Genomic DNA, 25,346 nt, shown 5'->3' on the forward strand with positions numbered 1-25,346 from the left:
CACAAAATGAGTGACACATATTTCCACAAACATCAATAGCTGCAACAAGGACTTACTCAACTTACTCATCTTGAATTTATCATATGTGCATTCTCTCATCCACACATCCAACCATCCATTCATTCACCCATTTACACCAGTCAGTGTATCAATGAGACTCGGACACCCTGTAGTGTGTCGTGGTCAATTTTCATATCGAGTGAATGCGGGTATGACAGCGTAATTGTGCCAAACATGTCAAACGCAACCCCAAATCTGACCAGGAAAATGTCCACTCACCCTTGCGGAGTCATACTTGGCTGCCCTCTCGTTGTTGGCCTTCTCGGCCTTCTCCGCCAGCTTCTTCTGCATCTGCGGGCCCCTTCCGAAGAAGATGTAGTTGACGAAGGCGTACTCCAGCAGGGCCAGGAAGACCATGACGAAGCAGCCCATCAGGTACATGTCGATGGCCTTGACGTAGGGGATCTTGGGCAGCGTCTCTCTCAAGTGGGTGTTGATGGTGGTCATGGTCAGCACCGTGGTGATCCCTTTGGGCAGGAAGAGGGAATTTTCAGTGTCATGGGAATCATTACTGTTGAAAAAACAAATATACAATGCAACAGGAGCGTGTCTTGTTGCTGGCCATGAGGCAGCAGAGGGGAGGAAAAAATAAGTTCTGCTTTGCTTCAATTATACTTGGACGTCTTGCTTTTGGCATCATTGTCAGTTTTAGTATCAGTAATAATATTTATTTTTGCATTCATATTTGATTCAGTATAACGTTAGCATCTGTATTAGTATTAGAATCAGTATTTGTACTACTGTTAGTATCAGTATTAGTTTATTAGTATTAGTATGTATACTACTGTTAGCATTAAAATTAGAAGTAGAACTAGTACTACCATTGTATGCCAGCCTAAGAAATGTTTTATTTGAAAAAGTACAAACGAGGAATCCTGATTTGTTTTGGTTGTCCGAATTTAATATGCTAAGATGGCTGTTTGAAGAAGAGGTATTTGCTTTGGGTAAATTTTTGGAGAAGCGTGGCAGCTGCGGTGGAGACAGCTATACCCGCATGTATGAATTGATGCATGTATTTACTTACTTTTGTTGGGAGTGTCTTATAAGCCCATGGGGGCTGGGCATTATTGTATGCAGGACACTTAAATAAGAAATATCTATCTATCTATCTATCTATCAGTACTAGCAATAGTATTAATATTGAGTTCAAGTTCATGTTTATTTAGAGCTCTTAATCACAGTTACAGCCTGACCCACAGCCCCTGACCTAAACCGTCATATCAAATATTAGTAATTTTATCGGGATGAGTAGAAGTATTCATCTTGTAATACATCTGGAGATACAAGGGATGTCTAGAAACATTTAAATAAACAAAATAAGTAATTAAAAACTGGTTTTGTTGTGATTTAAATGGTCAGATTTGGAAAAGAAGTTGCTACAGATGGTAAAACAAAATTAAATTAACGTTAACATGACACTATGGCTTTCTCTCTGCTGGTTTCTAAATGAAACTCATTACCATGATTAATCCTTTGTGTGGAAAACTACTTTACTAACAGTGGAATCACTACAGTGACAATGCATTTCTCATGAATGAGGCTCTGATAGGCCACGTCCTCCTATTTAACCCGGCGCTCGAGCCTCTGTTATCAGTGAGTTTGACATATCACTGGAAACAAATTTGTCTCTCCTGTGTAATGCATCAGAGGCTGTTGGCCAAGTTTGATGAATCTTTTACCACGGCCTACTGGTCCGCACGCATCACATCACATCACACCATTACATCCCCGTTGTTCAGCCGAGTCTTCAAGCTGAGAGGCCGCCTCATGGGCTCCGGTGAACGAGCACACAAAACTGATTCAGAATTTTCGGCTCGCTTGTTTTTGCTCAAAAAGTTGAGGAAAAACAAACCATTTCCCCGTGCTGTTTCTGAGGACTTGTGGGATAATCCACTTTTGAACTCAGAGCCAATTAGCGACGCCTTTGACTCAGCAAGGTCTCGTTATCCCATGTCTCATGACAGGGATTCCCTCAGTCATCTTTGTTTGAGAAGAAGTGTGACTACATGACATTATCATACTTTACTAGCAGCAGCATTAGTACTAGTTCCTTTAGTACCTAATACCTTTAGTATTAACATATCTTGATTTACTTAATTTAGTTAGTTTCCCAAAATAACTTAAATCTGCGTTTGAGTGGCTGTTGCTGTTGATGCATCTCATCTCTCGACTCAGAAGTCAAATGCAAACCACGGCCTTGCGTCCTCTCGCATCTGTTCCTTCAAGACGGAGGCAACCTTTTAGAAGATAAGATTTGGGTGAAACTCGCACGTCACAGCTTTTTCCTCCGAGGCCTCCTCCCTCCCGCCCGATCTTGGAAATTGATCTGTGACGGTGAATTCGGTGATTAATTACTTCAAAAAACTGTCTTGTAGTGTAAGCCTGTCCTAAAGGGGCGTATCGCTACTCTAAACAGATGCTGAATATCTTGTCAGCAACCTGAGGGTCACGTTGGAGGAAAAAAAAAAAAAAAGAACTCCAATCAGCTGTCTGAGGCGTTACTATAGAAACCAGGATCTCTTTGAAGAAAACATGTTTGTTCGGTGGTTATTCCTCCTAATGCCGAAGAGGAGGATTGACCCATTGCAAAAAAAAAAAATAATAATTACATTTACGCTGTTGTGGATGTTGTTGTAGTGGGTGTGTGTGCACGTGTGTCAGAGCGAGGCTGTGTTTTGGAGTTTCCATTCCTTGTGTGTTTGTGTGTGTGTGCCATCTTGCTTGCATGCGCGCCGGCATGCACCAGACGAGTAGGTGTGCGCATAACCTCGGCCTCATTGAAATTCAAAGGTCTGCCTTGAAACCTCCAGCTGCCCTTTGGTCATCAAGCTGAAATAACTCATTAGAATAGTGCTGCATGTATCTAGCCCCCAGCTCTTGGTAACCTTATCCACTGGGGGTCCCGAATGGCTTAGTGTGATTATTCGCTATCTCCCGGTATTCCCAGAAAGGCACCTTCGCATATTGTACACGCGTGTGCACGTTTTTTTTTTTTTTTTTTTTTTACGACACAAAGAGAAAGGGAGAGCGCGTTTGCACGGAGGCAGAAATACAGTCGCAGAGACATAAGGTATGGCGGGGTGGAGGAGGGGGGGGGGAGTTGAATCGGCAGAGGTTCGATCCATTTCAGATGATGTCAGCGCGGCCGTAAACACACTTCCTCAACCTGTAAACATGCAAAACCGCGACCCCCCGTGACGCGGCAACGCCATATCTCATCTCATTATGGATATACATAAATATGGCAGATATATGTCGACCGCTTTATCTTCCAATACTGGAGAATAAATTGAGCCTATCAGTAGCCCGGGCGCTCATATAACACACGTGGACAAGGTTTTAGTGTGTGTGTGTGTGTGTGTGTGTGTGTGTGTGTGTGTGTGTGTGTGCCATAAAGTACAGTGAGGAGACAAGGGGCATGACGGGGGTGGGAAGAGGGAGTGGGGGAGCTGAGGTCAATCTAGCCCTTAGTGTGATTTATTGGCACATTACAAGGCCAAAACTGCCTCTCTCTCTGTGTGTGTGTGTGTGTGTGTGTGTGTCACCGGAGACAGATAGGGGGAAAAGCGCGCGTGAATGTGTGTGTGTGCTGAGTGCACATGCGCCTGCGTTATGTCTCTTCCCCTTTGGCTCTCGATTGGATGGTGCAATCTCTAGGGTTTTTTTTTGCTTAACGACAGCCTTGTTCTTTATAGGTGTTCTCTCAGTTGTGCCATTACTCTCTGTCCTTCACCCCCCCCACCTCCCTCCTTCCCTCTCTCCCTCCCTCTCCATCTCCCTCTCTCTTTCTCTCTCTCTCTCTCTGTCGCTCTCCCTGTTCAGACAATTTAATCAAAGGGCCCCGCGCCCATGGGCCTCCCTCCTTTTTCATCACGCCACTGGACTCTCCGGGGAGAAATATAGTTTCTCTCACTCTCTGTCTCCCTCTCTCCATCTCTCTCTCCATCTCTCTCTGTCTCTTCCCATTGCGCTCTCCCTCCTTCTTAGTCTGTTTTCGAATCTCTCCCCCTCCCCTCTCTCTCTCTCTCTATCGCCCGATCACTTTCTCCCGCGCGGCCTCTCCCCCCCCTCGATTATCCTTTACCGCTTTTTCCCCAGATCCCACCATCATTTACCGGTGGTTTCCCTCTGTGTTCACAATGCACCTCTGTTTGTCCCCTTCCTCCCCTTCCTGTTGGATTCCCGAGTCCCCTTGTGCCTTAACAGCCATAACAAAGGCACACAGCAATCAAATCTCCTATAATCACAAACCAATAGGCCATTAGCAACATAACTCAACACGGTAAGAAAAAAAGAAAAGAAAAGAAAGAAAACAAAACACTTAAAACACCACTGAATGTTAACTACGTGGTCCGCAGAGACACCAGTGTTAAAAATGCCTTGTTATGGCACCAGCAGCAACATGTCGGTGCTCCGGTTGAGGCCCAAACGAACAAACAGACAGTGCAAAATGTTAGGAGGCTGGTGGGGTTGGGAGTTTTTCGGGAGGTTGCACAGGACATGGAGAGCCGCTGATCGTCTAGCGCGCCGCCTAGCTCCCACCTACGTGTCTACTGTTACACTAACAGTGCTCCCTAACCAATTACAGCGAATGCCCACACCTTGACAGTTCATATAATATGATTATGAGCGAAGGGCTCGACCGGGGAAAATGGGTTTCAACCCGATTAAGGCGCGAGCGGCTCATTTGTAACTTTGCGATGCTTTGGAATTGCAGAGGAAAATGAGATTCTCCTTCAAACAATTCAATTGTTTTCCTGCTGCCTCCTTGAATTGATTCCTCTCTGATCATTACAATGCTCTTACTGGCAGGTTTGCACACATGAAAAAAAAAAAAAAAAAAAGCAGACGCGCACACACACACACACACACACACACACACTCTTCCCCATCTAGGCACCTGCTGAAAGCTTGTAATGATCCATCAGGAGGAGCGAATGGTCCTCCGGTTGCCTCTTAGCTGAAGAAGCACACACCGGATATTGCAGCTTGCACAATTTCACGCTCACACATACACTCAAAAGTACATACTCACGTACACACACAAACACACAAACACACACACACATGCAAACACAGACAAAGACATACGGTAATGACTGGAAATTGCATCCAGCATTGCCCAAATAAAAGAAAATCCCACCTGCTCTCCTAAAAAGCAAACACAAGTGGAAGGGGAACACAAATATAGAAATAGGTGCATCATGTGTCCACGTGTCTCCAACAAAGGAATCTAGGGCCGGAAGTGACTAATACAAAGGAAAAGGTAAGGAAAAATGGAAATTACAATGTGAAGATGACTTGATTTGTCATATGCAGAAGGTGTTTTCTCCATGTTTGAGGCTATTTGTCTGGATATTTAAAATAATCACCTGTTTATTATCAAAAAAAGCAGCTAAAGACAATATATTGTTTTCTGGAGTAAATTTTACAATAGAGACCAAATTCTTGCCCACTTTAAAAAATACTTGTTCATGTTCGGCGTTCATCGATTTCTAAAGGATCTAGAGGTCGACATTCTTCAACATCAGACAGTTTTCTGAAATAAAATCAATAGCCTATCAAACAAAAAGCAATAACATTTTCTGTGTCCAGATTCAATTAAACCAACATCAAAGTAAATACAATCTGGACTTTTCCAAGCAGCCAATTACGCCTGGACATGCTCGTTTTATGATGCAAGACTTTGGATGATTGTCTGCTCTCATAAATAATAAATTGGATGAGCCTTGATCTCAGCAATCGATATTCTGGTATGCCCTTTCCCATTTAATCAATAACTTGATGTGCTTATTTCCAGAAAATTATAAAAAATCACTGTTTTGTTTCAAACAGTCAGTCGTTTTATGTGTCATGGTCTTCACAATTAATAATTTTGACTTGGAATTTTTTTTTTTTTTTTTTTTTGCAAATGGTAACGGAAAGTTTGCAAACGCACTGCAGTTTGTGAGGGGATTCAGCTTCGGGCAAGCCTCCTCTTCTCACTGCAAAAACGTCCCTGCACTAAGCGCCTGAAGGCTGCACGACTGTTGATGCAACTTTGTCCCAAACTCCCATCTTCAGTGATGAGAAAAATTACTGAAGCGGCGCTCGCCTTTAGACGCGCGAGTCTCAGCATGTCGCTTGGCTTGATTTCCTGCGCTGCAAAGCGCCTGGGAGAGGATGCACAATGCCAGTGAGTCACTGAGAGATAACTGGATAATTACTGTCTTCCTAGCAAGACGGTGTGTACCTATAATGTGGCAATTTATGTTCATTTGTAATTTATTATTTCAACCTTGTCTGCTTGTGTTAATTGCGACCGGCACGCTTAGTCCATTGTATTAATTACATCATGTTCCTTTCCTTGATGGCCGTCATGTTGTGACTTTGGTTCTTTTATCTGCTCAGTAAATATGATTCACATTTAATCCTCGATATGTCATCAGTCATGTGGAACAAATCTGTTTGATATCTGACACTGACTAGACTCTATTTTGACCCCCTCCCCCCTTGCAAAAAAAAAAAAAAAAAAAAATCACAAAACTATAAACCAAGTGCTGCAATCTCTGCCTTTGTTTATCGCTCACAGCAGCCCCTCAGTGAGTGGGTGTTTCAGCCCAGATTAGCTCTCCTCAGTGTATTTTAGTGAGTGTTTTTTATGGAAGACATGCTATATTTGTAGCTCCTAAAGGCCACTCAGTGACCACAGCAAGCACATAGCAAGGTATGGCGTACTCTCTTCTAAGAGCAGAGCAGAGAAGACAGGCGGAAAAACAAAAGTGAACAAATTAACATTTTGAATATTTCTCTCTGGTTTCAATGGATTCGTTTAGAAAATCAATCAGCTGTCAGTCTACTGGTTTTGCGCTGCACCACTTTAGCTTTGTAAATGAGAAACTGGGGTAGGGCTCGGCAATATAATGATATTATGTCAATATCGTGATACGGGACTAAATATCGTCTGGGATTTTGGACACTATTGTAATAAAGCATAAGTTTTTTTTTTTCATTCATTCATTATTTGCCTCTTTATTCAAAATTTGCCGTGTGGAAATATTTTATGAATGCTCTAAACTATGATATTATCACAATGCTGATATCAAGCTACTCAGTCAAAGATATTGTGATATCTGATTCAGCTTGAAAAGGCTGAAATAAATTGGACTATGGCCTTTATATGACCCAACAAGTCAAAAGATTGAGCATTTCTTCCTTTTAACATTTCTTTCTTTTAACCTAAGTCCATAACACACAGTAATAATAACTACTACTACTATATACTTCTCTTCTGGGCCCTTTCACTTTACAAATTTCAAGCCCACTCCTCCACGGTGTTATGAGTCACCTACTTGCACTCATCCCAGGACATTATGAGAAGTGTGTAGTCTCTCACTTTGGGACCCCGGCTCGTCAAAACGTATCGCGACTCTTTCCCCTCTAGGCAATCCGACAGAAGTGAGCCTGCATCCCATTTTAGCTCCCGACCACTCGTTTAAGAAGCCAAGTATCGGCTGCTTGGCAAATACTGCCTCTTACCTAGAGCCACTCTGGCGGCGGAGGCATCGTAGTTTATCCAGAAGGAGACCCAGGAGAGGATGGTAATCAGGATGGACGGCATGTAGGTCTGCAAGATGAAGTAGCCGATGTTCCTCTTCAGCTTGAAGCTCAGGGACAGTCGAGGATAGGCACCTACGGAAGGAGGAAAAACAATGAGCACTGCCACTCAAAGTGTTTCTAATCTTGTGGGAAAAGAGGTTTTTTTTTTAGGGTTTTAGGGGTGATGAAACTGTTAAAAGCCAGAAAAATAAGCTACAAATACACGTTTCATGCCACTATTCATGCCACTTGCCAAATTATCTTACTATATTATTAAAAATACATATTTCATTTGAAACGTTGACAGTGAAAAGCAACATCTTGGCTTAATTTTTTTTTTTTTTTTTTTAAAGAAGCATGCAGGGACACCTTGTGTTTTTGTTTCAGTTTCCATGACTACGCCGACAGCATGGGTTGGATTTATTGCCATGGTAACAAGTATCCCCTCACTAGCGCGCACACATACATACAGAAACACACACACACACACACAACCGTAACCCTATTTCAAGATGGTTTGACACATACTGCATAGTGATAAAAATTTGAGCACATTTTTTTTTTTTTTTTTTTTTTGGTGATCTATCAGTTTTATTCCACAGCTCATCCACCCTTCATAATTCATACAATGATTTTGGCATTAATGTAAATGCATGGAGCAATTCCACTGAAACGCTGAATTTAAAATTATATTCCTGACTGTGATTTGGTTTGAGAGAGAGCGTTACGCCATTACTTCTCAATGAGCTGCAGTGAGAAATTCTCCCTGAATATTCTATGTTTTTGTGATGTGATACAAGAAAAGGGCAATGCATAATTTATCATGAATCTCCCCGAGTATTTGTCTTTATGGATTGAATGTAAGGCTCATTACTCCCATTATCCCTGGCTATTTGTCATTTTCGTTTTATATCGGAGGATAAGTGGAGCCCATTTCACAGAAATTTCCAACGCGTGGGTGATAAGTGGGAGTTTCATGTTTCAGCCAAGGCTACTCGTGGTGAGTGTGGGTCCAAATCAACTCCACACTTGTGTACATAGAGGGATAAATAGTCACTCTGGGAAAACCACACAATCTCATTGAGATTCAGCACCTGCGTTGCACTGCCATGAAAGTCCCAACGCATCCTTCATGAAATTTCCACCGAGCACAATGGCAAAGCGGCGTCCGTAAAACATACCGAGGGCAGGGACTCGGATCAATTCTTCTCTTTGATGATCATCATCGCAACATAATCATCATGACAGCTAGATTAAAATGTTCTCACCCAGAAATCATGTGCAGGAGGAGACTGGACACAGCATGCTCATGTGCCGTCGTCGCTGTTTGATTTTATGCTTTTTGGGTTTTTTTCCCTTTGTTTTAGGAAGGAGGTAAGTGTAAAATGTCTGCAAAGTTACGAAGCCACACCGAAGGAAGGTATTCTCTCCGACAGGAAACACCGAACTGCCTGAAACGCCCAGTCTTATCTTCCATTACTTATCTATGATGTAACACATTTGCAAGAGTTTTGTTAGTGCCTATCGCCATGTCAAGAGGATGCTGTTTTCTTCTGTGCAAAGGCAAATAGAAGAGTTGAAGAATCAGTGGTTCATTTGAATTCATTTTTACCACTATTAATCAACAGAGTTCCCTTTATTTTGCTTCCTGAAACAGGCCACAGTTCAAATGCTGGATTTTCAACATGGCTAGTGAAAGACGGGGCATTTTCAACTTTGTTGGGTCAACCTGGAGATTTGGGATCACAACCTGTAAGTAAGCATTGCCAGTTGTGGATTTGTTCTGTTTAAAACAAACAAGGTAGCTTAAGTGCAGAGCTGTTGGTTGGAACTAATCTCAAGCTGCACAACCAATGAAATTAGGAATTGTTTGATTCATCAAAATATGCCAGATGCCCTAGTTTCATTCGCAAACAGGACAGATAAAAGGGTTTCAGTTAGGAGGATGAGGTGCTCTTCTCTGTTGTAGCTCCATCGTTTCATCATATAGGCCGATAAGATGGATGCATCGCTATGTACAAATCTAGTGTAGCTTGGATGCAAACAAAATAGACAAATTATTTAGTATCTCATCGTTCCCTGGAACCCTTTTGGAAGGTCGTCCAAAGTTCTATGGATGGCCATATTTGGCCCATGGGCCCCAATTTTGGCAGCCCAGAGTGAGCTCAACACTGAAAGTCTGAACATACATTACACTGTGAACACTGAGTACACACACTGTCGCTGCGGTTCTTAAAATATCCCATTCACTCTTTTTGGTGCACCCTTAAACGGTCCCTCCTCCAGCTCGAATCAGAACTGAACATCTTTGCAGTGAGAGACGCTGGAGACAAGGGGAGTTTTTGAGGTTCGATACATGTGGGTGTCTAGAACTGGCTGTTTCCGCGATGCCAAACAACATCAGCGAGTGGGAGGAACACCATGTGTGAGGCTGAGGAGGAGGAGAGGAGGAGGCGGAGGAGGAGGAGGTGGACACAGGAGATGGGAAGCAGGGATGATGATACAGGTTGACGATGATGATGTTGGTGATGATACAACAGTAACGTCAAGGAGGCAGAAGTGGATGGGAGCGTTGGAGAGCTGCACATGATTCAGAGAACTGGTTGTATTTTATTTATTTATTTATTTAGGCTTTTCGGCCTCGTAGCAGGTAACTGGGTCAGCGATGTTGTACACATGACTGTCCAGCGAAGACAGGATTGCAGCCAAAACACTGAACCTCGACCTGTTCACTTACTACCAAGGGTCAGGGGTCATAGACTCAATTCACTGTCAACTTCAGGCCTCTAAGACTTGTTAAAGCTTTGCAAGGTCTTATTTGGTGAAATTGAATTCCTTAATATTAGTGCATCTTGAAAAAACTTTGTCAAAATTTGTAAAAAGTCGACATCGTACCGGCCTCATTGTTCACTGATGATCTTGTCAAGCCAATAAATCAATGTGAAATCCCTCACTTTAATGGACCACACCAGTGATTTTGCATGTTTAGCCTAATATCTGTAAAATCTATTAACTTCACATTTCTGCTAGTCTTTTCCCAAAGCAAGCAGTCGTATTTTAGAAGAGAGATATCATTTTTCTTCCATTGGTTTCCATTCATTCCACTACAATATGAAAATGAACTTTCAGACTTCAGACTTTCTTCACACCAGTACTCCATTGCCGTAATAAAGTCACCCACATTAGTTTTCCAAGAAGCAGCAGCACTGTTGTGTTCTGATGGCTTTTTGAATTTGGGGCGGAGGGATACGCTCCCTCCGCCAGGGAAAATAGTCCCCAGGGAAACATTTTGCTTTACACAGCCAATTACTCGTTCCGGGATCCATGAACGGCAATGACTTTGTTAGCAGAACATTATGAGGTGGGCGTTTTCAAGGAAAAAATTCAAATTTGAAATTCAAGGGATTTTGATTGCAGCAGTGAATAAATGAATGTGTGACTGCATGGATTATTTATATTTGTGTCTAGACGTTACACAGCTCATCCCTCACGGCATTATTCAGACACATTATAAATGCCACAAATTGTAGTGTCAACACACTGACACACAAAATATGAACAAAAAAAGATACAAATTACAACAATAATTATACATACATACATACATAAGAGTTCATTAGTCAACTGGTAAATTTACTCACAGTGGGTTATCAAAAAATATACTGATAAAGGCCATGTTGTGAAATCTTTAGTACCCCCAAAAGATTTGAAAAATGGTTTATTGCAATGGAAAATTTGGGGAATTTATAGCAAAATGGGCCACACATTCAAAATCAGTGGTATGATCTTTTAAAACTGCTGAAAGGCATATTGTAAAATTTGGGTGCTATATAATTTTTTTTTTTTTTTTTAAGTAAATAAAATGTAATAAAAATGATAATAACAATGATAACTACAGCTACTAGTACTACTCCTCCTACTACTACCACTGATAATAATCTAAAGATATGTATAAAAATAAGTAGATATATAAGTATGGTAAATTAGTACGTGTAAAATAATCAGAAATCAAATACTTTAAAGGCCGTGCGTTCATTTTCAAAAACTTTCAAGGCCTTGCGTCATGTTTTTTTTTTTTTTTTTTTTTTCAGTCTGCAAACTTTCGAGGATTTTCACAGCCTGAGGGAACCTTGTACAGTACAAGCCCCCAAATGCAAATGTGACGGTGACCGTGAGAGAGGATATTGTCTGAGCCATCATCTCAGCGATCTTGACAACAGCGAGGATGACAGTGAGAACAAAGACGTGTGATGTGCAAACAACACACACACACACACACACACACACACACTCCCTTGCATGTCAGCCAGCGATGAATTTGTCAGGTCAGTGAGACGACAACACGAGCAAGCTGTTGTTGCGGCGATTCCTCTGCAGATACAACCTCGCATGTACACGTGTCCATGTGCGCACACGGACATGCAAAGCATTCACGCACGCACACACACACACACACACACACACACTAGCTCAAACAGGCAGTGTTTGTATGTGTGCTTAGAGGGGAATAATTGATGTTGTGGGTCTCATTCCACATGAATATATGATGCCCTGAATCCTGGGCTGTTTTTCTGTTAGAGAGCCGGAAGAAACAGCAGGGTAATTGGCATCCAACCATCCCTCACACTACAGAGAGGGAGAGAGAGAGAGAGAGAGAGAGAGAGAAGGAGGACAAGAGATAAAGGAAGTCAAGAACACGGAAAAAAAAAAAAAACGTGAGGCAGAAATTAAGTACAAGATCAGGAGTGGTGGAAGAAAGGAAGGGGAGGCAAATGAGACGAGAGAGAGGAAGACAAGAGAGCGAGAGAGGGCAAGATATAAAGAGAAGGCAGGAGTAGAGACAGAAAAAGGAGAGATCACTTCATGAGATGGGGTGGGAATTAAAGACCGAGTAGGAAAGAGAGAGAATGATAGAGAGTGGATAGAGAGAGAGAGAGAGAGAGGGAGTAAAGCCAGCGGCATATGTAATGGAGGGAACCTGGTCATTAGCCAGCCTTGCGGGGAGCCTTTGATGTGCTCCACGCATCCTGCCAGGAGCACGGGAGCAGACCGCTGGACACTAAACTTTAATAGTCGCCACCCACAGGGGACGTGCTGCTTCTCGCAAACAAGTGCACTCTGGTGTGTTCGCCTCGGCACACTCAGACGTGATTCAGACGCGAGAGAGCGTGCGCGCGCGGGCACCACCGGGGGAATAATGGTAAACATGTGCGCAAATGTGAGCGCGCGGACACGGGCGAAGACGCGGACACACACACACACACACACACACAGAGAGACACACATACAGTGGGAAATGAGGGCAAAAGCAAAAAGGATATGGTGGCTCCTCTGCTCAAACAGCGACCGAGAGTGAGGCACTTGTGGGATGAGTGAGAGGGAGAAGATAATGTTGTGCTGTGTGTCTGCATGAGATCTGTAAAAAAAAAATAATAATAACCAAACAGCAAACAAGGGAATGATCTATGGCATTCACGGCATGTTACAAGCCGGATTCCTCATGCACATTTCTGCAAAAAAAATAAGGGGTATAAATGTCACACAGCTCTTATTTACCCTCTATGATGCTTGAAAACAGTGGAGAAGCTGCCTCTGTGACTGTGTCTCTGCTGACCAGATTATACGGCGACTAGTTAGGACGCGTCAATAAAGTGCTTGTGCAAATGAAAAACCGCGCTTCAATATGCCGTCTGCTTCGCCGAGTGTGTCTCCCCTGACGGAGCATATGTGAAGGGTGTCATTTACTTACATGCAACAAGGGCTGGTGGAACAAATCCACTCCACTCGTCTGACTTAAGAGTGAACAAAGCAGGCGAATCACATGAGACGAGTTAAAAGGAGAATGCAATCACCCTCTCATTCCACCTCACACCCCTTCCCCCGAGCGTGCAGCACTCAAAATATTTTTTTCATGTAACTACTGACGCACTGTCTTATATTTTACATACAGTAAATGTGTCACCCTGTCTCCTTGATGAATTGCCTTCAGAGATGAACTCCTCTGAAGGGAGTGGCCACCCGCGCACCTATAAATAACGCTTGATTGACGCGTTTCACAACAGGAGCTAATGATGGCAATCACGGCATGGGGTCTGCGAGTCGTGCACGCCCCTCTCCTGCCTTATTGTTTTCACGGAGCATCAGTGTTTCACCTTTGATCAATAAACATGCATTGCAGTTTTAGGGGATTATCGTTTTGGCATGCCCGTGCTGTTTTGCATCCTCATAATGGACTGAGATATAAAATGTGCTAATCAAACAAACAAACAAAAAAAAAAAAACTCAAGTAAATGTGCTGAAAATGTGCAATCAAGTGCTCTTGGCCAATAAAATGCTCACTGTAGCTGATCTAATATTGTGAATGTGTAAGTTGCCAGAAAACCAAGCTATACATTCCAATATGACCGGCAGGGAAAAGAGGCATAAGGTATCTTCCAATTGCATGGAGACATTTAGCTCTGTAACAAGCAATTACGCCACGATTCGGTAGGTAATGCCGAGTCATTCTTGTGCCAGCGCTCTTTTTTTTTTTTGAAGGATACTTCAAAGGTAGCGAGTTCCCCCACTCCAACCCAATTAGAGGCACTGAAAAATGCAACTCCGTCTCTGAGGATTAAAGATCAACAGATCTCGATTTGGTTCAGATCGGCGCGGTTTGCGACATGAATTGATTAAACGGTTACCTTGAAAAGGAGCCATTGATCTGAACAATATCGTGCACTAGAAGTGCCGTCTGTCCACAAGGTGAGACCACCCGGGCTGCTCTGTCATCTGCTATTCCCACAGGAAACTCATTGACGTCTTTGAAGGTCGACGCTCAGAATACACACTCCACACCACAGACAGCACGACACACAACGGGAAACACACAACACATCGTTTACCTGTGGAAAACACTACATTTCTGGACACCAACTTGTAATCGACAATGGAGAACTGAGGCAATTCGATGCGCGTCACCCCGGTCACCGCCGTCTCTCCTCCCTTCCAGTAGAATTCAATGTCGTCCGTGGTGTAGCCATCTGTAGCAGCACACACACACACATACACACACCAAGGTGTAACCATCTGTCTAACCATCATTGGAGACCGAGATATGCAGTGTTGCTGATCTTCCAACTGGGCTGTCATTGGGGAAGAAGAAGGAAAAAAAAAAAATTATGTTTGAAGTTGTTTCCAAGAAGCAGAAGTTGCTTTGATAAGCAAGTCTGCTAATGGGTTCATCTGAGTTCATTCAAATGTCAAAAGAGTTGTGAAGTAGCTGACTCGTCCCCTCACCTGTCAAGTTCCTCTTGCAGTTTTTGGTTCCTTTTTAAGGAAACTTTTTTTTTTGTTGTAATATTAATTAAATAATCGAAAAATTGTTGGCATAAAGGGATACAGACAGTTTCTGGTAACCTTGCCTGTTGAGAATATCACATTTTAACCCGTTTCCAGCAGAGGAACTCGTTGAGAAACCAAGAACTCTTACCCTAAAAAAGGATCCATTCCCTCTTTTGGCCCTGGAGGTTGAGCTCCTGGGCCCCAAAGTTGTCCCTTGCACTTTATGGACCATGAGAGTGGAGTTTTACCACTTAACATCCCTGGCTGGTTGAGCGTATGACACAAGCGGTGCTCAAATATCATCCACACCATTTTTTAAAAACAGGAACAGGCAATCGCCGACACCAATTATTAAGAGATTGTTTTATCAGGAGATTGTTCAGCTCGCAACTAGTTAATCCTCTTTTGCAACTGCGAGCCATGTCAAAGCTGATCTCCATTACGCCATTACATAAAGCAGTTTCCTCTTTTTAGCTCTTGCTTTTCTAGCGTCCTCAATCTCATTTTCAACCTCTAAGCGGCTCCTCTCCAAAACAAAATGCAATATGCAGCAGCAAACAATCACAAACACACATGACGGCATCACAATCTTCCACGTTGACTGTTTTGCTGTTGTCTGGATCACAGATCAGGTCGAGACACCTCCTCCTGCTATTTTTGGGACACACGAGCTTTTAGGGAATTCACTTTGCCCCTGTAGATGACCAACATTATCTAAAGTAAGAAGACCGACCTTTTAGTAGGGAAAAAAGTTCATTGTATGAAAATTAAATATTAATTCAATACAGTGTCGCCAGCCACAGTTTGAAAAGTTTGAGGCAAGGATTATTATTATTATTATTAGCAGTACACAGTCGCTTACCTCTTTCCACATTTACTTCTTGTGGCAAAGTATAGTGGTGTGACCCTTTGCAGTTCAACATTTTGTAATTCTAGCTGAGTTTTACATCATACTCTGTGAAAAATTTACCAATTTCCCACAGTCCCTTAACATCATTTAGGGTTACTTAATCGTTTTTGTTTCAAAAGTGCTACATCTTCTCATTTGTCACTTTTTAGATAATGCTAGTCGCCTACTATTCTGCATATTTTGGGTATATTTTCTCATCAAAGGGCACCCCATAGAACTGGTGTAGTCCTTAAAATGCTGGATAACTTAACTTTCATAAGGAAATGCCACCATTCTTGTACTGCAATTAGTTTTGAAAGAAATGTGGAGGAAAAAAGGAGTGAAACTGACCTAGGTTTGATAATGTGCCACTCAGTCTACAACATTTCAGTGCAGGTCTTTCTCTAAAGCTCTTGCAGTGTGGATTCTGGCCCTGGGGGCATTAGGCCTCTCTACTCACAGCTTTCTATCTCCAGAGTGCAGTTTTGTTCATCCAGGGGATACCTCCTCAGATCCATCATGCAGGCTGCTGTTGTGGTGATCCTGAGGAAGAGGACACAGAGGGGAGAGGAGAAGCCGGAGAGAACGTGTTTTATAATTGTTGCACTTTCACTTGAAAAGTAAAGAATGACAGAGGGGAAGAAGACAGGCCAGGAAAGAGGGCATGAGCGATCATTTTACTGCCGCTACGGAAATTTGTCATGATAAAAAACAGATAAGTAGGTGAGTATAGGTGCTTAACAGGGGAGCTTAATAGAGTTTGGGGATGCAATTAGATCAGCAAAGCATTAAGGTGAAACCATTTGACTTTCTCTTTGGGGGAACCTGAATGTCCATTTGTCTTTACTCAACTTCTTAGATTGGTTTCAGATTACTGGAGGCCACTGACACCATAATCCATCTTCCACCTACGTGGTAAAATGCAGACTGTGTAATACTATACATAATTATACTATAGATCACACCCAATCACCAACAGACAAGCAGCGCTCCCTCTTTTGTGTTTTTCCAAAGAGCTTTTGAGACCATAAATAAAACCGGCTGCCGGCTGCCGACTCACTAATGAAGAGAAATTTCCTGAAAATCAAAATTATAATGAAGCGTCACAGTTGGCCCCAGTTTGCCTGCGCACCTGATTCAGGTTGTCATGAGTACGCATCCTTGTGATTTTAGGTTTAACAGGATCAAAAGGTTGATAACCAGACGGTTAAAATTAGAAGCAAAGTGAGATGTAAATTCGAAATGATTCAGGCTGTGTCTGCCCTGATTAAAAGCCCACCTCTTACAGCTTGGCGGTAAGCCACTGGATTTCTTGATTCAGTTAAGACTCTGTTAAGACTATGGAAACCCATTAGGAAATAACATTACACAACAAACAATGTAATACCACGCTATTAGATCCACAAGCTATGAACAAATTTGGAACATGCTGCAGCTGCCACAGAATATTTTAACATCTTGTTCTGATATAAATCTGCATTATCCATGGATATGGTTTGAAACCCTTCCAGTAGTAATGACTCTTTTATTAGACTTGTATCCATATAATTTGTATTTGTGGGCCAGACAAGGACAATCATCTGACCTGTCCCACTACTTTGTGTCCATCGTCAAAATACTTTTAAAAATGCTCACATTTCAGGCTTTTAATATTAATATTTGAATGGAGATAGTGAATTCTCTGATGTTGTGACAGGAATATGAATTCATCATACAATTTAGCCCTACCTGGCACACTTTTATGTAGCAGCCCATTTCACAGACATCACTGTCACGGGTCTCCCTCTTCTACTCTTTTGATCTTGCGACTGCATTAAGAGGTCTATAAGTAGCACACAAAGTGCTGCGGACTCCACGTGCATAAACAAGTGGGCCTGCATGAGTGTGCGCAGACATACATACATGCACACACACCCACACACACATACACCTGCAAACAGAATCAGAATATAACACAAACACCAGCGTGCACCTCATGCATGCACACGCGCACACGCAGACGCACACACTTTTGCTTAGCACTCTAATAATTCAAAGCATGCATCCATATTCATAGGTCATACTAACTCTTCTGAACCTTTTTGACTAAAAGATCAATGGAAATTCAAAACAAGGGCTTTATGAAACCAATATCAAACAACGGCTGCCAGCTAAACAGTGCATTAATTCACCTTCTAGCCTGTGCACGGTTCATTTTACTGGCGACTGTATGTTCACATGTTAAAAATAACCACAAATACAGTACGGCGCATTACATTAGATACAGTCTGGTTTATGCCATAGACATTAGATGGAACTAATATCATTAGCTTGAAGTGGACTAATGCTTCAAACATCTGCACCAACAACATTTGACCCTGTGATTCACTGTGTTGCCTGTTACTGGGAGCTTTGCTCATTTGCATTCACCAAATATTGCCGTGTGCGTCACCACCTATAACACTAAGCTGCACTGTACTGGGAAACACAGTGCCACACAAAAGAGGGAACATCTAACATAAATTTTAGGAGCCGTTGTGAATAAAGAGGGTTCTACATGTACATGTGTTTAACAATCAAATAAATCCAAAGATCATAACCATAACATAAAACAATCGGAAACGAGAAGACTCTGCAATACAAAACAACAAGAATAGAAAACAATAGAATCATTAAAATAATGGGTTTAAAGAAAGCCACTGAAGCAGAAATGGACTGTGGCTATCAAACTGACTGCCGGCCACAGTGCAGCAAAGACAGAAAAAAAAAAAAAACAATGGAGGAGGACAGTGAGAAAAAAAGTACAGAGAGGCTAAATGTGCAGCAGGCAAGACCAGTCCAAAAACACTGGTGAACATCGACGGTGCTTTTGCATGCCGGCGCCATCTGAAAGAAGTCTGTCACTTTGCCACTTTTTGTATCAAGCAACCAAGCAAGTGGCGGTGCTAGATTATCTTACAGAATGAGAGACAAATGTTTACAGCGTGTGAACCTGACTAGTTGAGGCGGAGGAGGGGCGGGACGTGCAACACAGCGAGCTGCCTCACAGCAAAAGATTCCTCATTGCAGCTTTAACCCCTTTTATCTGGAGTTAATGGGACAATACCCCACAGCGCAGAGCACAGCCCACCTGAGGCCGTAGAGAACCGTGCCGTCTGGGTGCAGCCGGATCATGCGGTTCTTGACGGTGACTCCGTGGACAAAGGACTTCTTGTCGTTGAGGAAGTAGGTGTCAGGGACCCAAAGCTGGTCAGCCACCCGGTTATCCAGGGTCAGGTTGAGGGGGATGCCCACATAGGCGAGACGCTTGTCCCTCCAGTACTGCTGGAAATACATGGTCAACGTGTAGTCCTGTAGACAGACACAAAGAGAAACTGAGGAAACGTGACCTCTGACATTCATTAACAGGCCTCAGACTTTTGTTATGCTAAATTAAGAGGCAGATAGATACATAGATAGACAGATAGAGAAGCTATGATTATTGATTATTGATGGATGATATTTCTTCAACCTGATTGAAATCATTCTGATTAGAGATTCCAATGTCACTGTTTAGATGGAGGCTAAATAAAGTGATCCGATAAGATGTGTGTTGACATGCCACAAAGCCTTTAATCGCAATATAACTTTTTTGACATGTGTTAAGTGTTTCTGCCTGGAAATACAAATATAATCCAGTCTAAGTCATGTTCACCAGTGGTGGCGCCCCCATCAGGTCGTCCATCAGACTGTAAAAATGAAACCTGGCTGGCTGGTGTGGACTTTCAGCCTTGTGACAAGCAGCCTTCAAACTTTTCCAGCATTTTCTGATTTGCTCGATGGTTCGGTGGATTGCGGTGAATTGTGGTTTCCAGCCTTTCGACCATCGAGGCTGTTCGACAATGCTTTAAGGATTTCTGTCTCTGTCCCTCCTGGAAACTCGAAACACCTGATGCTCCCTCCACATGGGGCAAACATGGGCAGATCAAATAGATTTATTCCAACCGGGGAGAAACGATCAGATTAAGAGTTTACATGGTTATTAGGCGCTAATATTTTCCTACTGAACGGATTATCAAAGGTTTACACCAGCCCTCTCTCTCAACCCAATTAAAAATTCCCTCTGATCGGGCCCATCTCTTCTCATTGAGGTGTTACATGAGGCATTTTTATTCTGATTGGGCTAGAAAGATAGATAGACAGATAGATAGAAAGAGTTTAAACAACTTGAGAGCAGCTTCCATGTACCGAACCTATTTGCCGTTGCAGAGCGAGGCGATGGCAGCATATGAAACATGAAGGCTGCGAGCCATGTCACTAACCCCAAAAACAAACACGCCCACTGCTTTCAAAGCTTTGCTCGGCCCATCCCCGCTGTTTTGGTGTTCCTAGATTTTCTATGACATGACACAGCGTCCTACAGGCTGAGGAGAGTGTAGGCCAACTGGTTCACATGTTGCAGCCAAATTTTCAGAAGTGCCTTTGCCCTCCCTTCCTGGAATACAGTAACCCATGCAGTGATGTGGGATTGTACAGCAGTGTGTGGGCAGGCTGACTCATGTAGCCGCAGATAAATAAAAAAAATAAAAATAAAAAAATTGGTGGAAAATTTCACCCAATATATTGACTTTTTTTCCTTCTCTCTGATTGTAATTCATTCCCAGCTTTGGCTAAGTGATTCACAAAGCCTGACCCGTGAGCTTCAATGGCACCCGAAAAAAAAAAAAAAAGCATTTTTGACATATTTTTGCCTTTCACTGAATTCAAACAGTCCCCTTGATCTTAGCGGGACATTTTAAGCCGAATGCATCATCAACTTTTTCTCAATAATTAAGCACCACATGCACGAGTGCCATGCCTCTTCCACACTGTCGCTGCTTTTTAAACAGCACTTCACTGAGATGCTTCAATCACAAAGAAGTATACATGGGGAAAAATGACTTTTGACAAACAATGTTAGTCCTTTTATTGCCCTTTACATGGCAAAACACTGGCATACGGCGAGGCCTTTTGGCGGTTTCGCAAACTGTTGAGGTATTTCCAAAAACCGAGGAAACGGTGACATTAGTGCAATGAAATGAAACGAAAAACAGCACTTGTCTGGTAAAATTTAGGAATAGGGTTCAGTTTGGGAGTAGGAAAACTAAGGTTAGGCGATAAAGTGTGTGTTTTTCCCCCTCCTGCCTTGCTTCAAGTAGTATTTGACCAGAGCAGAGCAGGCAGTGGAGATAGGGGACAGATGAACCAGAGTCGCTCCCAGATCCTTTCCCCTCCCTCCTTCCCTCCACACCACATAATCCACTTACCCAAGCTAACAGTCTCTCTGCTCTCCCTCCTTTCTCCCGCTTTTTCTCTCTCTCTCTCTCTCTCAGTCTGTCTGTGCGTCTGTCTGTCTCTCCCTCTCCCTGTCTCTCTCTATCTCTCGGGGCCATGCCATGATCTCCCCTCTTCCCACTGTGGTGTTGAAATGAAACCAGCCCGCACCAAGCTGGCACTGGCAAAGGCACAGATGACTGTTGGTGCTGCAGTTTTCACACGTAGGTTCACACCAAACTGAAATGAGACGAGGATTAAAACGGGGCCGCGGCGAGCACAGGCTTCCCAAAAACCTTCATGTGTGTTACAGCAGTTATGTAACCCAAGTAGTTATTTGTCTCTTCAATGCGCCTCTCTCGCACAATCACGGGGCTGCGATGCTAAACGCTCATGCAGCGCTTGAGATATTATTATATATTCATGGCAAGAAATGACATTATGAAAATTCAGGCACTTGACAGATTTAGGATAGATTGGGGGATCTTCATTTATCTTCTCAGGCTCTTGAATAGATTCATCAATACAAGTCTGACTCAGTGCTGCATGTTCATTATTTATTGCTGTATTTTTTTTTGAAATATTTCTTTCACATTCAATGACTATTTTTCCCAGGTCTGCTTGGCACAGAGGGATGGAACAAGAAAGACCTTAGCTAGCACAGGATACAGATTGGCAGCACAGCATGACAAGGAAAGCTAGTTGGCTCCGTGCCATGGATATATGGTGGGAGTTGGAAGTAAAGCTGCTCAGTGGCCGGCAGCCCCCCAAACACCAAGCGACTCCAGTTTGGGTCCAATATCACTACCAGTCATTGCAATCCAATATACCCGGTTATAATTAACTTTTGCGATATTACTGTCTGTCAACATGATTCATCATTATATCCCCCGGTCTCAAACAACACAATTACTCTGTGATTTTGTTATGGATTGTTTTGTTGTTTTTTTTCCTCTCAAAGGTCTCGGGTGCACAAAATGTGAAAATCACATAAGTTTACATGTAAGTTATTGAGCTGAAATCTCATTTCCTGAGAAGCACCGCAGCCCAGGTGTTCTTCATGTGCAAGGTTTTTGGCCAATCATGAAATCATCCGTCTGTCCCCGGGCAGATCGGTGGCTCCGGTGCCTTTTTGCTACCAGTTTAGCACATGATGCCATGATGACTGACAGCCACTAGCATTATTTTAAAAGTGAGAAAATGCAAAGCTGTAATCACCCTCAAGCTAAAGGGCACAGTCTGACAAGTCTGGCCGAGTCTGACAGCTTTTTTTGTACGACATTTCTAAATTTTACAACTGACAACCACAATCTACTTTCTCCATTTCAGTAAATGCAGTGGACAATGGGAGACTCTAAACCCACTATCCACTGACAACGTCTTGTTACTAAAACCCAGTCTTCTCACCTCGAATTGCCTGTCTATTATCGTTTAACACACTGTATGTTGAACTGGATCCAGAAATATTGAACCCAACAATCTCCAGAAGGGGACCGATGGATGATTTGGAGGTTTATTTTCTCATAACATCAACAGTATCCTAAAAACTTGATTTGACAAATGTCAGTCATGTGTAATTCCTTAAATAACTACCCTACATTATAATAAGGTTCATAAAACAAAAAAATGTAAGTTTGATAAACCACATTTCAAATTCAGTATCCCCTAAAGGTCTCTAAAGGGTGCACAAAATGTCCAACGTGTGGTTTAAATCCGCTGCCGTGGTGCGAGGACGTTTGCTCGCTGTGACCGGGAAGCTGGACAAAAATCAAGAAAACCGATTTGTGGTTGGAGCGCAGCAGCGATTCAGCTGAGAACGAGGAGGAAGAAGCGACAAAGAAGGAAAAACCGAGCTCACAAAACACCGTCAGTATCAGGTTGTTGCTGTTTCAGACAGTGACGGCATTGTGTTTTGCCTCTTTGTATAGAGTTTTCTTCTACCCTTTATTTGCACTGGCTGAAAAAATATACTGAAAAAAAGTTCGAGAGCCATTGCTTTACGTTGTAAGCGAGGAAAAACTCGTCAGTTTCCAGGGTTTGTGACATGATCACATGGAAATTTAACTTGCTGTGTGAATAAATAGACCTGCCTTCCCCTGTCTCCTCCATTACCACTGTAACTTTACCCTCTATCATCTGCCTGCATAACTCATCTCTCTCTCACTCAGGGCTGGTTTGACCTCATCAAGCCGGCACCACCCCCTCCCTCCACCCCCATACATCCCCGTTCTCTCCCATATCTCTGATCGGCGCTGTCATACTTTAGGTATGCGTTTCCATCTCCCCCGACAGAGCGTCAGCAGGTGGAGGAACTGAACGAGCGGCTACAGTACGCGCACCTCGCAAGACATGAATGATTTAAATCAACCGTGTAGCCCGTGCAAACACGCGGCCAAGGAATCCTCATCAATCTTGCATGTAGACAATCAAAATGAATTTCAAATGAGAGCGACTGCAGCCGTGCGCTGTGCATTACCTGCCCTGGAATACCTATTTTTTTTCTTTTTTTTCCCCTTGGTTTGCAGGAGTGGGTGGACTAATTTTCTATGAACTAGGACTAAGGAGTATTAATTACTGAATAATTGACGACTTACCCATTTGCCATCACACAAATATACTTGAATGCTTGAAAAGTGTGCACCATGTGGTATTACCATATTTCTGAAATAGAGATAATAACAGGGAGCGGTGTAAAAGATCTCAAGCAAGGCTCACTTATTCAATTAACTCGACTGGTTATTCATAGCTTATTAATTTTCACTTGGCATAGGCGTGAATGCAGAAAAACAGTTTTGTCTCTGAACTGACCGATCTTTATTTTCATGTCTCCCTCTGCCTCCCTGCCTCTCTGTACTGGTACCATACCAACTGCTATGTTGTGATACCTCCAGTATCAAGGAAATACCCTGCTAACATTGTTTGTCATGTGCAATATGTCGTTTGACCCTAGCATATGCTGCTGTTTATCAACAACTAGCTGTGTCTCATCATCAGACCAGACCAGAAGGGAACGGGATGCTAAAAAAACTGAATCTACAACCGATCTCAACATGAGTCTCCTCCCAATTTTTTCACCAAGAATCACCATCATCATCATCTGAAATGAATCAAAGCTGCTTTGTGCAACAGCACCATGAAAAATAAATGACCACACTGCTGCTTGCTATGTTTCCCACTTTAGTTTTTTTTTTTTTTCCACATTTTTGTGCGAAAGAGAAAAATGATGATATGATATGTAATCACCGTGTACTGCATATGAACCCGTTCAGTAAAGCAATTTGAGTCACTTCAATGTAATTTCGGAGCATTCCCTCAGGATCGCCCCGAGGCGGTATATCACCGCAGTGCGGGGGAATCCCTCTGCGACTTCCTATCCCCTTCTGCTGCTATAGAATGGTAAAAATAGCACGGTCCCTTATTGAAAGAAAATAGAGGGAGGTGATTGAATTGAGCTTATTCCCCTAAATGATGGTGTTGGCCTTCGGTATAAAGGATCATTTCCTCGATATCTAATATTTTATGATGTATTGCCTAATAACAAGTGGGGAGAGAGGAAGAGCCAGGGAGCAAACAGTGGTAATTGCTGAAATCAAACATTATTTCTCCTGTTACACGAACAGAGCCACAGTTCTGACGCTGCTGTACACTCTTGGCTCCACTCCTTTGTAATTTCACTCTAGGCCTATGTGGCATGCGTCCCATACTTTTCCTTTTGGAGATAAAGTCAAATTCACACTGTTTTTTTTTTTTTTTTTCTACGCTTGGTAGCAGTGAAACACATTCATAATATATCACAGTAAACTGCAGAATCTATCAGTGTATTAATGAGAGTGAATCAAAGTACCTGCTAATTTTGGCATCGAGCGGCACCATATTTTTTTGGGGATTGGATCTGGGCTTTGGCTACGCACAAACCATGTGTGTAAGACTCTATTTTTTTTTTTAATCAAAGCCCCAAATGTGTTTCAAGTAACAGAAGCAGTTTGATAAAGCGGGGTTAGAGGGGCAAAACAGGTTTCAGAAGCCTTAAATTCAGGAGGCGCCTCAGGGAGCAATGGCCAGGTATCACCCAGGCCTCAAAAGAAAAAGAAAAAAAAAAACAGATCTTTATTTGCTGATTCACTGAATGACACGGTGAAGTATTGTCCTATTCACTCGAGCCTCGGAAAAAGCCCGTAAAGCACAGAATCCACTAAAAGCGTTGCACTTGATTCAAGAAACCAGG

General features: G+C 42.7%; 1 protein-coding gene across 2 annotated transcripts in view; it reads right to left on the reverse strand.

The window, feature by feature from the left end:
• The window catches only part of LOC115373621 (gamma-aminobutyric acid receptor subunit beta-3-like), a 67,705-nt gene that overhangs the window by 7,130 nt on the left and 35,229 nt on the right, over nt 1–25,346 (reverse strand). For both annotated transcript variants that reach the window (XM_030072113.1, XM_030072120.1), the window contains 5 exons: nt 18,960–19,180; nt 16,311–16,393; nt 14,523–14,660; nt 7,579–7,731; nt 280–527 (listed from right to left, as the gene is read on the reverse strand). In XM_030072113.1, coding sequence (XP_029927973.1) covers nt 280–527; nt 7,579–7,731; nt 14,523–14,660; nt 16,311–16,393; nt 18,960–19,180 — 843 coding nt within the window. The remainder of the gene's footprint in view (nt 1–279; nt 528–7,578; nt 7,732–14,522; nt 14,661–16,310; nt 16,394–18,959; nt 19,181–25,346) is intronic.

Source organism: Myripristis murdjan, chromosome 2, assembly GCF_902150065.1.
Source record: "Myripristis murdjan chromosome 2, fMyrMur1.1, whole genome shotgun sequence".
Taxonomy (NCBI): Eukaryota; Metazoa; Chordata; class Actinopteri; order Holocentriformes; family Holocentridae; genus Myripristis; species Myripristis murdjan.